At 40.4% G+C, this 14,861-nt stretch overlaps 1 protein-coding gene across 4 annotated transcripts in view; it reads left to right on the top strand.

The window, feature by feature from the left end:
- Window positions 1–14,861, top strand: part of SDK1 (sidekick cell adhesion molecule 1) — a 503,056-nt gene that overhangs the window by 81,473 nt on the left and 406,722 nt on the right. For 3 of the 4 annotated variants that reach the window (XM_058157083.1, XM_058157082.1, XM_058157084.1), the window contains exons 2-3: window positions 9,761–9,920; window positions 13,547–13,653. In XM_058157083.1, coding sequence (XP_058013066.1) covers window positions 9,761–9,920; window positions 13,547–13,653 — 267 coding nt within the window. Of the gene's footprint in view, window positions 1–1,042; window positions 1,138–9,760; window positions 9,921–13,546; window positions 13,654–14,861 lie in introns of all 4 variants that reach the window. The other variant, XM_058157085.1, reaches the window with a different exon arrangement.

The raw sequence follows: 14,861 nt of genomic DNA, 5'->3' as shown, positions 1-14,861 counted from the left end.
AAAACGGGGCAAAACTCATTGAACAACTGCCATGCTTAGCGACGGAAATGTTGGGCTCAAGTCACGGACTCCCATTGGCCTCCTTGTTCCTTCTGCCTTTCCCCCTGGATTCGCACCTTCTGTTCTGACCTGGGCTTCCTGAGTCAGTAAAACACACGAGTAGTCCCGAAAACCTCTTTTAGTGCAACAGCTGTGAATTCTTCACAGATGAGTCCCAATTAGCTATAAAGAGTCCTTCTGGATAATCACCCACTTTTATCTCCCTTGGCATGGTGCCAAAGACCTAATTGGCAAAGCCACACAGAGTCCAGAATCAAGCAGAGCTGCAGAGTATAAGTCGACCAGAACAAACAAAGTTGTTTCCTGCAAAGGCTCATGTCCCTTTGCTCCACCTTTATGTTTTATGGGAGGGGCCAATCATCTCCAAGCCTTACTCCCAAGTCGTCCCTTTCGTTTTAACTGTTCTTGCCTTCTGGCAGTTCTGCGCATGCACACACTGGGAAAAGGCTCCCCCTGTTCCTCTGCCTCGCTGCTCTGGAGGCAGCACATAACTCCCAGATGGCCCTGGCCCCATCTCTGCCTCTGATGCAGAGCCCTTGTCCGAGCCTTCCCCAGACTCCAGGACTGGCCCACCTTCCTCCCCAACCTCTTCACTATCCGATTCTGCTGGCTGCTGGCAGACCACAACACCTTTATATAAAAACATGAACTGCCCAAGTCCCTGCACTGAATAAAAGAAAAAATGTTCACACACAAGGAAGGCTGTACAAAAATGGTAGCGCGTGCTAAATAAAACGTTGACTATTCCCCAACTGATTTTTGACCTGCACTGCTGGTGGCCTTTTTTTTTTTTTTGAGTTTTTTGGTAATCACGGCCATCTCTGGAAAGAAAATATCAGAAAGGAGCTGAATATTTATTTTACCTTTAATGACTAAAGATGATTGATCTCTCTGACGGGCTTAGCTATGCCTTTTGATGTGACTACATTATATCCTCAAAGTTCAAAACCGTTTTGATAATGCTTTTTCTTTTTTTTTTTAGATTTCATGTCTACATTCCCTTTCTAGAAGCGCATCTCATTTTATTTCCATATTAAAGATTCAGGGACTGGAGCTCTTCCTATCAAATGAGCTAAGGTGATTTTTTTTCCCCTCCCTCCTCCCCTCTGGAGGAGAGAGTTCTGATTTCAAAGTTGATTGATGTCACTTTGTTTAATCTAAATCCCTTTGCCCCGTCTCCAGTTCTCCAGTTATTTTAAAAGACAAGCCCTACTAACCTATGCTGATGGCAAAAGACGGTGGACCGGAAGACTTCCAAGTGGAGAAAATGGAAATGACAAATTCCCAGTGACTCAGTCTCTAATACAGATAGTCCTTGATGTACAAGAGTTTTGTTTAGTGACTGTTCCAAGTCACACCAGCATTGAAAAAAGTGATTCACAACTGTTGCAACATCCCCATGGTCACACAAAGCTTAGCCTCCCCTTTTCAATGAAAACATTTCTGTTACGATGAAACGAATCGGCCTAGCAGTATCATTTATCCCTGCCCCTTAATAATTGAAAGACTTCTCTACTCTCTGGTTGGGCCCTACACTTTGGCAACTAATCCCCCAGGAAGATCTGGCATCATGTGCCAATCTCTTTAAGGTCTGTTTATTGAAGGATTAGAAAATTAGAAAATTTAGAACTCCGCCGCCTTCGACATGACCTGAGTTTAACCCATAGAATCATCTGTTACAACGTCCTTCCTGTCAAAGACTACTTCAGCTTCAATTGCAACAATACACGAGCACACAATAGATTTAAGCTTAATGTGAACCGCTCCAATCTTGATTGCAGAAAATATGACTTCAGTAACAGAGTTGTTAATGCCTGGAATGCACTATCTGACTCTGTGGTCTCTACTCAAAACCCCCAAAGCTTTAACCAGAAACTATCTACTATTGACCTCACCCCATTCCTAAGAGGTCTGTAAGGGGTGTGCATAAGAGCACAAGCGTGCCTACCGCTCCTGTCCTATTGTTTCCTTTCGTTATATCCAATTAATATAGTTATTACGTACTCATACTCATATATATGCTTATATATCGTATAGTTATTTCATGCTTATGCTTATATATACTGTTGTGACAAATAAATAAAATAAAAAATAACGATTTTTGGACAACCGTGTCCAACCTTATCAAAGGATCTCCAAATTGCTTTTCTTCTCTTCGCTTTCAGAGTAACACGGGCTAGGCAAAGTGGCTTTGAGCGGTTCCAGCTTTTAATTAACAGCACGACTGAAACGGTGCCAAATGAACGGATAGCATATTAGCCTGTAATTTTGTAATAATATACATTGCGTCTTCCATAAAGGGAATAATTAAACCCTATGTTGGCTCCTTCGCTGTGGTTGATCATTGGCAGGGGGGGAGGGACTTTCCAGTTAGATGAAAACGGCTCCTGTTTTTCCACGTGTCAAAGTTTGCCTCTGATTCATTCAGTCTCTTTCTGAAGCAGTGGTGTGGAGAGCAAGACGCACAATTTTTTATTCTTCGCACTTGCCCTTGTTTATTAAAACACAAACAGCAGTCCCGACGAGAGAGCTCAAGAGTTATCTTGGGACTCAATAAAGCTAGAAGACGATAATATATATATATCTATATATGTCTATATTCTTTGCTTACTGCACAGTTTTCAAACGCAAAGCTCCATTGGCAAAACACTCTGTTGATAACCTAAGCAAGTCCAGCCCTTTTTTAGGAATCTAATTCATAAACGAGATAAATCGAAGATTTCATGGGTTGCAGGCAATTAACCTTGCATTTACAGGCCTGTAAGCAATGTCTAGAGTCCAGATTCTCCAATGAGTAGAAAATATACCTGGGACAACCCTGAGAGACTAAATAAAATCTTCCACTTTTCTTCTTCTTCTTCTTCTTCTTTTTTTTTTTAGTGTTACTGCATCTCATCAGTCTGCTGAGGTCTAAATGCCTGGTGATGTATTACTAAATTCCTCTGGCCCTACCTTTGCCAGAATCCATAAATCAATGTGAAAAGGAAAATGAGATTATTAGACTGTGATTCTGGAAGGTGACTTCTGCATAGATGTGATAAAGATACCAGGCTTCATCTAAAGGTTTTCTGAGCTCTTTTCTTAGATGCGGAGATTACTTGGATCTCTCCATTACTGGGGATTGTCTGGACTGTAGTGGGAATCCTGTCAGAGCATACAAACTACAGCCTTCTTCCAGCAGAGTTTTCCCTTCTCACAACTCCTGGGTTCGTCTGACTTCTGTGATTGTCTGAGTCACATTTAGCTGCTGATGGGTTTTATTACATTCATCCACCCTGGAAGGCAGACTGGGCTTCTCCCCGCTAAAATTATCTATAAAAATAAGAGAGTCGTTTCAGATTTGCTGAGCATGCGGTAATAGAAGCATAAAATATATACATTTCCCCTCTATCTTTTGGAAGGTTTGTCGAAAATTCAGGACCATCATCTGTTTTGGTAAATAGGATACAGTAATTACCATTTAGAATATATTGGTGTTAGCTATCTTGAGCCACTGCTGCTTTCTTGAACATCCTTAGGGGTGTGTGAGTTACAGTGTACTTTACAGCTCATAAATTTGAATACTATAAGTCATACCGTCTTTTTCACTTTGGGTATATGTTCTGAGGGCTTTGAATCTCAGCTGCAGGAGTGCCTGTTAAACAAAGACCTTCAGGTGAAGTAATAAACCTAGGAGGAAGAAAACCTTGTTAGTTTCAGAGAGTCTTCTACAGAGGAACGATTGAGTCTGTCATCTGCACCTCCAGAACTGTCTGGTTTGGTTCTGCAACCCAACAAGACAGACACAGACTTCAGAGGATCATTAGAACTGCAGGGAAAAAAATGACTACCAACCTGCCTTCCATGGAGGACCTGTATACTGCACGAGTCAAAAAGAGGGCTGTGAAAATATTTACAGACCCCTCACATCCTGGACATAAACTATTTAAACTCCTACCCTCAAAACGACGCTATAGACCACAGCACACCAGAACAACTAGACGCAAGAAGTTTTTTCCCGAACGCCATCACTCTGCTAAACAAATAATTCCCTCAACACTGTCAAACTATTCACTAAGTCTGCACTACTATTAATCTTCTCATCGTTCCTATCACCCATCTCCTCCCACTTATGACTGTACGACTGTAACCTTGTTGCTTGTAACCTTACAATTTATATTGATATTGATTGTTTCCTGATTGCTTATTTGTACCCTATGACTATCATTAAGTATCATACCTTATGATTCTTGATGAATGTATCTTGTCTTTTTATGTACACTGAGAGCGTATGCACCAAAGACAAATTCCTTGTGTGTCCAATCGCACTTGGCCAATAAAGAATTCCATAGTATTCTATTCTATCTACTGGTGGCACCGTGGTTAGACCAGGGTGGAAAATCCAGAGGAAAAATGCATCTTTTGATTGCTTTCTTCCGCACGTTGTAGCATTTTGCCCTTGTTTTTATAAGCCCTGAAGTTTAAGAAACTTTAGCTAAAGAACAAAGCTCATTCTAGAGAGTTCCATAGATTTGGGATGCAGGTTCAAAGAATGAGTTTGTTGGACTCTGCACTAGCTGGGCTTTCTCTTTGGGATGTAGCACAATGGATAGAGAGGAGAATTTGTCAGGAGCAGCTGAATATCAGCTTCATAAACTGAAATACTTATGAGAGCCCCTGGCAACCTAATCCAATTGCTTGGCACGTGTACAAATAAGCCCAGAACCTTTTGTGCATGATAACTTCTAGTTGTATCCAGACCAGGAAAAAAAATACGATTAGAGGTTTCTTGAAGGAAATTGTGTTATGGAATCAAGTTTTTGTTTTCCGGATGATTTGGAAAGTATTTACTATATTTTGCATAGGACATGATCATATATAACCTCAAGTTGTATCCTGGCTTGTTCTTTTATACTCAAAAGGGAAAACAGTAACGCAAGAATTGCCCAAAGCTCATGGGGAGCTTTGGCTAAGTCATGCCCAGGATAGATTTGTGGAATTGTTGTGGTTCTGAAGCCACTGCAAGATCATAATTAGTGTCTCCCCTGTTGTTCAATAGTGTAACGTTTCATCTCTTGTATTTCCCATTTGGGAAAAATAAAATGTACTTTCAGAAGCTCTTCTGGTAGTTAATGTGTGTCCATTTTGGCTGTAGGTGCAAATATATGGGAACATTGTTTGGAAAAAAAGGCAACTACGTGATCAACTCTAAACATCAAATCAAGTAAAAAAAAAGTAGCAAGAATGATGCAAATTTGCATTGGAATCCTTAGTTACAATGAGGTTTTGTCTAGGATTATATTTTAATTTTGTTTCAAACAAATGTTACCCTGCACTGCTTATTTAGCTCAATGAAAGATATTTGCATAATATGTAAACAAAAAGTTGGAACGAATGTCTTTTTTTTTTTAATGGGCTCAAATAAATCTTGCAGAACATTGGCCTGTTTTATAAATCATGCTGTTTTATAAATCATGCTTTTCAGACTGTTCTGATCTGCTAATTTTAAGTTCTAAAAATACCCGAGTTTGATGATTTTCTTATAATCTTGCTTGAATAGACCTTTAATGTTGCTCATAAGCATTTATTCAGCAACTTACAGCTGTTGAATTCCCAGGCACGATAAGAAATACAGTTTATGGGAGTAGACCGGGCTACTTCGGGTTTAGATTATTGCTATGACCTGTTCCAGTTGGGAAGTTGTCCCATAGTGAAAGACCAAGATCATGGCTCATCAAACTTCTTGAACGTAGGACATTCAAGATCTTGCTTGCTTCGGTTTCCTTAAGTTTGGAAAGCCAAATTTGATCCCCAAATTTGCTTTTTCAGTTCTTAACATATGCAGTAGGCCTGTCTAGCTGAGACCTCACACTGCTTGTCAAACAAACAAACTGGTGGTGTATAAAAAGCAATTTCTTTCTTAAGACTCGGAGCATCACAAAGTTAATAAAAACAAACAAACATCCAGCTTCTAATGTCCATCCTCAGATTCTCACATCAAGTCCTGGGGACCCGGGCATTGTCGCTTGTAGGTAATTCATTTGCAGACCCACTTAATCGAAGAATGATGATTTTAATCTGCAGACAATCATTTAGCATCTATTTTATTATTCATTGGCTGTACAGAGGCCAGTGCTCATAACTGCTAGCCACCACTTTTTAAGCAGATACAAACCATTGGGTCAGGCCCAGGAAAGGAAATGGAGACACGGCTATGCCAGAGAGAAGCAACAAGGAGGTTCCCCAGTGTCGCATTAGTTTCCTGTTAATTTGCGTGTCGATTGTAAACAAATGAAAATGGGTACAAAGAGCTAATTAGGGTAACTAGTTTTTAGACATGGCTTCACTGGATGGCTCTGCTCAATAGTTCCCAAGGAAAAGGAAAGTGGATTAGTCAATTTTAATCCACAGCTGCTTTTGTCACATGGTGGCAATTTTAATTGATAGATGAAAACCCTGGAGGAAAGCTTTGCTTGCTTGCTTATGGTCTGAAAACATGCAAAGCTTTCACAATTATACAGAACTCTTCTGACTTTTCCTCCGTAGTTTGGAAATGTATTTTGTGGGTTTGGTTAAAAAAAAAAATACCCTGGCAGTTTTACAAAAAAAAAAAAAAAATGTTACAGAGGTTCTCTGATATCAATGCAATTTTTGCCATAGGCTTCAGCGGAACTTGAATCTATTGCAGAATGTACCCATCCTTGAGGAACCTCTTCCTCCTATTTATTGCCGTCTCCTATGTTTTATTTCAAAGAAAGCACTTATAAATTTCGGCTGCTCCATGGAATCGTTGCAGGAATTATTCTAAAGGGCAACTTGGTTTTTGTTGTCTCTTCAAAGGGAAGCAGGCTTTGACGGGTTCCCGCCTTGCCTTCTTGAGGGTGACCAACGATGGGCGGGGGCAGCTTAGAAGCTCGGTTCCCGTATTAAGCATAATGTCGTTGATTGAATTTAATTAAAAAAAGATTGAATTTAATTTAAAAAAGATTGAATTTAATTAAAAAAAGATGTGGAGACTCTAGAAAGAGTGCAGAGAAGAGCAACAAAGATGAGGAGGGGACTGGAGGCTAAAACATATGAAGAACAGTTGCAGGAACTGAATATATCTAGTTTAATGAAAAGAAGGACTAGGGGAGACACAATAGCAATCTTCCAATATCTCAGGGGCTGCCACAAAGAAGAGGAGGGTCAAGCTATTCTCCAAAGCATCTGAAGGCAGGACAAGAAGCAACAGATGGAAACTAACCAAGGAGAGAAACAACTTACAACTAAGGAGAAATTTCCTGACTGTTAACAATTAATCAGTGGCACAACTTGCCTCCAGAAGTTGCAAATGCTCCAACACTGGAAATTTTTAAAAAGATGTTGGATAACCATTTGTCTGAAGTGGTGTAGGGCTTCCTGCCTGGGCAGGGGGTTGGACTAGAAGACCTCCAAGGTCCCTTCCAACTCTGTTGCTGTTGTTGTTGTTGTTATTATTATAATTCTGCATATTCTTCTGTTCTTGTTCTTATGGTGTGTGGTATTTGTGTGCAGTGTGGCATTGCTATGTTTCAAGGGACTAGGACAAAATGCTTGGTCTTCATCCCCTGTGATAGTCTACATTGGTCAAGATTCGAGGGAGGGTTGATCCATTCTCCTTTGGCCAGCTTATCTCAACAATTGGCTTTATGGGCATGTGCTGTGCATGCACAGAAGAAACATTTGTTGATTCACAATGCTTCTGCTCGAGTGTTTTCAAGTGAGGGAACACTTCACTTTGGGATCCTGGATGGTCCCTGAGCTTGATTTTAAGAGGTTTGGATTTAAGGGAACTGGAGCAACCACTGATTTTAAATTTTCTCTCTAAGGTTGCTCTCCATGGTCCTGAAACCCCAAACTTTCTCCTGCAGTCTGCAGTGCTGGGTGAGCATTGGTTCAGGGATCCTGCTAAATAAACTTGTGGCTTTTTTAATTTTTTTTAAAAAATTTGTTTGTCAAATATGTACAAAGTAGCAAGTATAAATATGAAAATAAGCAGGAAAAAAAGAAAGTAAATACATATAAATGGAGCCAGTAAGATAGGGCCGGTAGGCACGCTGATGTGCTTCTGCACGCCCCCTTGAGGGACCTCTTAGGAATGGGCTGAGGTCCACAGTAGACAGTTTAAGGTTGAAGCTTTGAGGGTTTGAGGATGTAACAACGGAGTTGGGTAGAGCATTCCAGGCGTTGACCATTCTGTTACTGAAGTCGTATTTTCCGCAGTCAAGTTTGGAGCAGTGTAGCTTGAGTTTGTATTGATTGTTTTCCCGTGTATATATCGTATATATTTTAAATCCCTATGTTGTATGCTCAGTTTCCATAACTTCTAATCCATACCCAAATGGTTTATAAACCACAGGGGAATGAGTTCACGCCCCACTCTTAGCCAAAACTACAGAAACCACACTGCTAGAGTGTGCTGTATACTGTGTAATAAAAGATACAGTACTATTCTAAAAGATGCTATATTACCTATAGTATCTTTTATTCTGGGTTACTTCCAATACCTCTTGGAGAACACCTGACCTCTAGAGCCAGGGTCTCCAACCTTGACAACTTCAAGACTTGTGGACTTCAACTCCCAGAATTCCTCAGCCAGCTTTGCTGGCTAAGGGATTCTGGGAGTTGAAGTCCACAAGTCTTAAAGTTGCCAAGGTTGGAGACCCGTGGTCTAGGGCAGCGGTTCTTAACCTGTGGGTCGCGACCCCGTTGGGGGTCGAATGACAATTTGCCGGGGTCACCTAAGACCATCGGAAATATGGGAAATATACTTGCGAGTCGAAGAATCGCGCTCCAATGGTTGACTCCACAAGCCAGCTGCAGGCTCTTCAAATCACTAGCCGAATTCGGCTTCAGGCGCGATGAATTAAAAAAGAGAGAAATCTTTGCTCTGATGTCTCCCTCTCAAGCCAGCTACAATCACTCCCAATCGCTAGCCTAATCTGGATTCAGGCGCGATAAACTTAATAGAGGAGGAGTCTCCGCTTTAATGCCTCCGTCCTCAAGGCAATCGCAAGCAGTTCAGATCACTAGCCAATACTTCAGATGCGATAAATTCAGGCTTCAGGTGCGATAAATTCAAAAAAACAGTTTGCCGCTTTTCCCCCCCTTCTGCGGCTGCTGAGGCGCGCTGAGATCGCTGCCTATCACTGCGATGAATTTTACGGTTGGGGTCGCCACATCGTGGGGAATTGTATTAAAGGGGTTGCAGCACTATAAAGGTTGAGAACCACTGGTCTAGGGTATTAGGGAAATGAGAACATTTTGGGACTTTCCTCCTTTCATACATCGGTCTTGCCACTTTGATAATTGTCCCAAAGGTGCTTTTTCAAGAGGCAACTGGAATTTCTTTGTTTTTCTTGGAAGATGTTTCACTTCTCATCTAAGAAGCTTCTTCATCTCGTCAGAGCTTCTTGGATGAGGAGCAAAACGTCATCTGAGGAAAAACCAGAAAGTCCAGTTGCCTCTTGAGAAAAAGCACCTTTGGGACAACCAGGACTGGATGACTGACAAACTCCATAGACACTTTGATGGTTATTAATGAAACTATTTTGTGGCATGGATCTAAATGTAGAATCTAGCCATGGTTTCTTTTTTTAAAAAACAAACAAACCTTGATTTGTCCAATGATGTAAACTTGCGAGATGCCATTTGTCACATTAGGCGTCAAAATATCTAAAAGTGATATGTTATCTTGCAGATGACGTAGCTCCCTATTTCAAGACGGAACCCAGTTTGCCTCAGACGCACCTGGAAGGAAACCGCCTTATTCTCACCTGCTTGGCAGAAGGAAGCTGGCCTTTGGAATTTAAGTGGCTGCATAACGACAGGGAAATCACAGAGTTCTCCAGGGAATATAAGTAAGTTATTTGAGAATGTAGAATCTTAATGATATCTGGAACACAGAATCATAGGGTTGGAAGAGACCTTGGACATTTTCTAGTCCAACTGTCTGTTCAAGCAGCAGATCCCATTTCCTTCTGAACAAATGCCTCTCCAGTCTCTTCTTGAAAACTTCAGGTGTCTGCAGTGTTTCTCGATATGTCTCCATCATATTAACCCGATCCAACAATATCTCTTCATTAATCTCTCTCTTCTGGTTACTCACTGCTTCTATTTTTTATTTTTTTTTGCATTTATATCCCACCCTTCTCCGAAGACTCAGGGCGGCTTACACTATGTCAAGCAATAGTCTTCATCCATTTGTATATTATATACAAAGTCAACTTTTATTGCCCCCCAACAATCTGGGTCCTCATTTTACCTACCTTATAAAGGATGGAAGGCTGAGTCAACCTTGGGCCTGGTGGGACTTGAACCTGCAGTAATTGCAAGCAGCTGCTGTTAATAACAGACTGTCTTACCAGTCTGAGCCACAGAGGCTCATAGGTATTCTATGATATACATTTAGATGGTTACCCAAGTCCGTCCCAGAAGCATTTTAGCTTTCTGCTTTTATGAGCAAGCTGTGACAAAGACAAATGAGCTGTTCATATGTCAGCATTTTAGGTGCTCCTTTAGAAGGAGCAACTGGTCCTTTTTATGTCTCAACATATGCATGAAGCAAATCAATCCATGGTCACTGATCTCACAAGCGCCTTGTATCTTCTGGTCTCAATCACAAAGAAATGCTACAATATAAGCAACAATCTATACCAGAATTGTCCAATCTTAGCAACTTTAAGACCCGTGGACTTCATTTCCTAAAATTCCCCAGCCAGCACACCCTGGCTGGGGAATTCTGGGAGTTGAAATCCACAAGTCTTAAAGTTGCCAAGGTTGGACACCCCTGGTCTACTCAATCAAATAAATCCTCAATATTTTTTCTTCTCTCATTTTGCTCTCATTGTTTTTTAAGCGGCTGAATGTTTTCTGCATATGGAATCGAAATTTAAAAGCTATTTAAGGTCAGGGTATTTTGATTAATCATGGAAGAAAGCAGACATGAGCCAGCACAGCTGTTCATTTGATCAATAGGATAAGCTGTGTGGTGGGTCTGCCAGTAATAGGGAAAAAAAACAAACACCACACATTCATATGTGCAGTGGAAAAGAGGGATATGTATTAAAAAAACGATGCATAGCAGGTCTCAGAAAAACTGGAATTACCAAAGGTTTAATGAGAAGTCAGAGCTGTTTTTCACTTGACTAAACAATTTTTGGCCTTAGCCAGATTAGGCATTGTATATGCATAACAGGTTCTTGCTCATTTTTAATAATACCTACAATTAATATGAAATAGTGTAACATTTATAATTCTAAAGCAAGCTGCACTTGGTACTGTGCTATGTTGCAGCTACAAGGATTAGCTGAAAAACGCTCCCTTTTCAAGTAATAATTAAGATATTTAAGTTTTGCTAATGTATAATATATAGGTTTGTTTGTTCCCAATGAAACACAGAGGGTTCCCCCCCCCTTAGTCCTTGATTAATTTGCTTCCTATCCTTGAAACATTTATTTTGTCAAACAAAGTGTTCGCACAAAACTAATCCAAGTTTACAATATTTATTTGGATAAATATGCTACTATGAGTATTGGAGTTCTATTATTTATTTGTAATTGTGTGCAACAATCCAAGATATGGTTGGCATGTTTGGGTTTTTATGTTCAGGGAATTGCATTTATTCATTGGGATGAAATTATTACAGACTGTTTGCCTTTGGCATAAGACAGTTTGGCTAAATTTGGCTTTGATCTTTTCTTGTTGGCAAGCCGCATAACAAAATACCTCACTGTTGTATCTTTTTCTTTTCTTTTTTTTGCCAAGTAACTACAATATGGTTCAAATGCTGCTTATAATCCCTGCCAGTTACAATCAGCGACAAAGTAATAATTGATTAGAGTAGAAGAAGATTTGCACTCCGGTTCAAAAAGTAATAAAAATGACCCCCCCCAGCTTTAGTTTATAATGCGTTTTAGTTAATACAAAGTAAATTATTCATTGCTAATAAATACTTCCATAATTTATATAGCAAGCTTGAGGGTTAAGGCTGAAAAAGAGAATAACTAAGATTTTTTTTTTTACGCAGTTATACTTTGCTGTTCACATTATTAATCATGATCTGTCATCAATATATGATGTGTTTGATAATCCAGACTATCCAACCTCTGCATGATTCATGTGTAGTTTTGTGTAATGTAGAACAATTTATTAATATGTAAGCTGTGCTGGAAAGATGAAAAGCGATATATCTTATCTTGGCATTTCCAAAACAAGATTTACATTCAGGGTAGATAATAATGTTGCAAGAAAACTGGTATTTTGTTTCTTGCTTTTATCACGCCTTTTCCCCCAAAGAAATTAATGTAGCATATGTGATTTCCCTCATGTTATCTTTATCAACAACTTTGCAGGATACGAAGGATCTGAGAGTAAATGCCTCTCCCAACATCACCCAGTCAGCTTCACGGCTGTGTGAGGAATTTAGGCTTTTAACCAGGGGTGAAATGTAAAATTTGTTACTACTGGTTCTGTGGACCTGGCTTGGTGGGGGGATAATGTGTGTCCAACTTTTTTTTTAACTTTTAAAAGCATTTTTCTGGCCGAAGAGGTTGTAAAAAAAATGCTTTTAAAAGCCTGTGATGATCAGGCAATTCAGCTGGGATCGCCAGAGGAAAAAAAGTTTTAAAGGATTCTGACGATCCCAGCTGAGTTCCCTGATCGCCAGAACCTTTTAAAAGCATTTTTTTCTACAATCTCTTCGGCTGAAGAGCTTGTAGAAACCATGCTTTTAAAGGGTTCTGACCATCCCAGCTGAGTTGCCGGATCACCAGAACCTTTTAAAAGCTTTTTTTTGTTACAAACTCTTTGGCCGAGGTTCAAGGCCATGGTGTCCGACAGCTGTGCAGAGAAGAATGTGAAGGTTGTCTTCTGTACCTGAAGGAACTGATTGGAGCAGTGGTGGACATGCGGGAGAAGTGGGCAAGGTCTTGAACTTTCTTTTGGGTGAGGGAAACTGGAAGATCTCAGATTCGGGTTTTCCCAGATGTGCCAATATGACATCTCTGATAAAGGTTAGCTTTGAGGAATTGCAAGCCTTGGAGTTTGATTTTGTTGGGGGGTGTTATTGGGAGCCCTGACACTGCCTCTGCCTCCCAGAAGTTTGCATCCTTGCAGCAAACAGTGGAGGCCGAAAATGGGAGGCGGCAATAGGCAGTGGCAACAGCTGAAACAGCTGATGGTCGGGAGGCCGATCCAACCGACCATCAGCTGCTTGTGCTAAGCTGAAACAGGCTGTTTGCTATTTGTTGTAAGGAGGCAAATTGCAGGGAGGCAGAGGCCAATGGGTGGGGGCTGGAGGGTGGGTGGGGCTACATTCGGTGTGTAAGGCGCACCCAAATTTTCACCCTTTTTTGGGGGGGGCAAGTGCGTCTTATACTCTGAAAAATACGGTATTCTTCCCCATTAGCTTTAAACAGTTTTCGAGAAAGCAACCTTAAAACCAAGAGTATCTGTTATATTAAGGTTTCTCTCCTTTGTCTTTCAGATACGTCATTCCTTCCTTGAAAAAATCGGATGCTGGTTTTTATCAGTGCGTTGTGCGGAACAGAATGGGGGCCCTCTTGCAAAGAAAATCGGAGGTTCAAGTGGCATGTACGTGTGAATGACATTTCTTCCACACTTTCTAAACATAGTCCAGTTAGGCAGAATGCAAAAGGATCGCCTTCTTTTGCCTCTTAGCTTGTGCCCATTTTATGTCCTTTGCCGAGATGAAGGTTAGGCCTCTCCAGATTCTGCAGCATATATATGTAGGTCTTTGGTTATTCGGGTTTTCTCCCGCGTAAAATTGGAAGTGTCTTAAAAACTTCCAGAGTTGGAGAAGAGATTGGACAACCATTTGTCTGAAATGGAAGACGTTGTTGTTTCGACGTGCAGGACTAGCTTAAATGTAGTTTTAAATTGGGGTTTTAAATTGGGGCTTTTAAATGGGTTTTTTAAATTTTTTATACTGTTTTTTAATTTGTATTATATGTATTGTGGTTTTATTGGCTGTGAACTGCCCTGAGTCCTTCGGGAGAAATAAATAAATAAATAAATAGGGTTTCCTGCCTGAGCAGGGGGTTGGACTAGAAGACCACCAAGGTCCCTTCCAACTCTGTTATTCTATTCTATTCTATTCTATTCTATTCTATTCTCTTCTATTCTATTCTATTCTATTCTATTCTATTCTTTAGATCTCCAATACAAGGTAAGGATCTTTCCAACTGACCTACCTAGTCATTTTTAAAAAGATACGTTAGAACTTATTACTAAAGGCAGTCAAAGGTCAAAATTGATAGCTTCTACCATCTGAAAGATTGATTGCATTTATCTGATTATATTTATCTGATTTTGCTGCCTTCCTCACTTAAACCAATTCCCCCAAGCTCATGTCACCCTATTACAGAAGAGTTGATGAACAACCATTAATTATCACAGTTAAATCTCTCTTTCCTCAATTGCCTAATGCAGCGTGCAACTCTTCATGTTCACTTTTAAAGGAGAATACATTAACAAAAAACCACACACACACACACACACACACACAGACAGTCACATTGTGAATCTTCTCCACAACCCAGGCCCTAAAAAAAGGTTTGGAGTGCATCTTTCCTGCTCCTTTTGTGGATTGCGATACGTATTTAAGAACGGCATTTTTTCCACGTTGGGGGAAAAAAAACGTGGAAACGTTAAGTTCCAAGTGTGGTGTCATGTCCACCTTCTAATCTGTTTTACTCGCCACCTCTGATTACCGGGACGCTCCAAGTAGTTCTTCCATCTCAGCCAGCTATTAACGGGAGAGGCCAAATTGAAATCTCCCC

The sequence above is a fragment of the Ahaetulla prasina genome, chromosome 14, assembly GCF_028640845.1.
Source record: "Ahaetulla prasina isolate Xishuangbanna chromosome 14, ASM2864084v1, whole genome shotgun sequence".
Taxonomy (NCBI): domain Eukaryota; kingdom Metazoa; phylum Chordata; class Lepidosauria; order Squamata; family Colubridae; genus Ahaetulla; species Ahaetulla prasina.
Note: the sequence above shows the minus strand (reverse complement) of the source record. Positions and strands in the feature narration are given on the sequence as shown.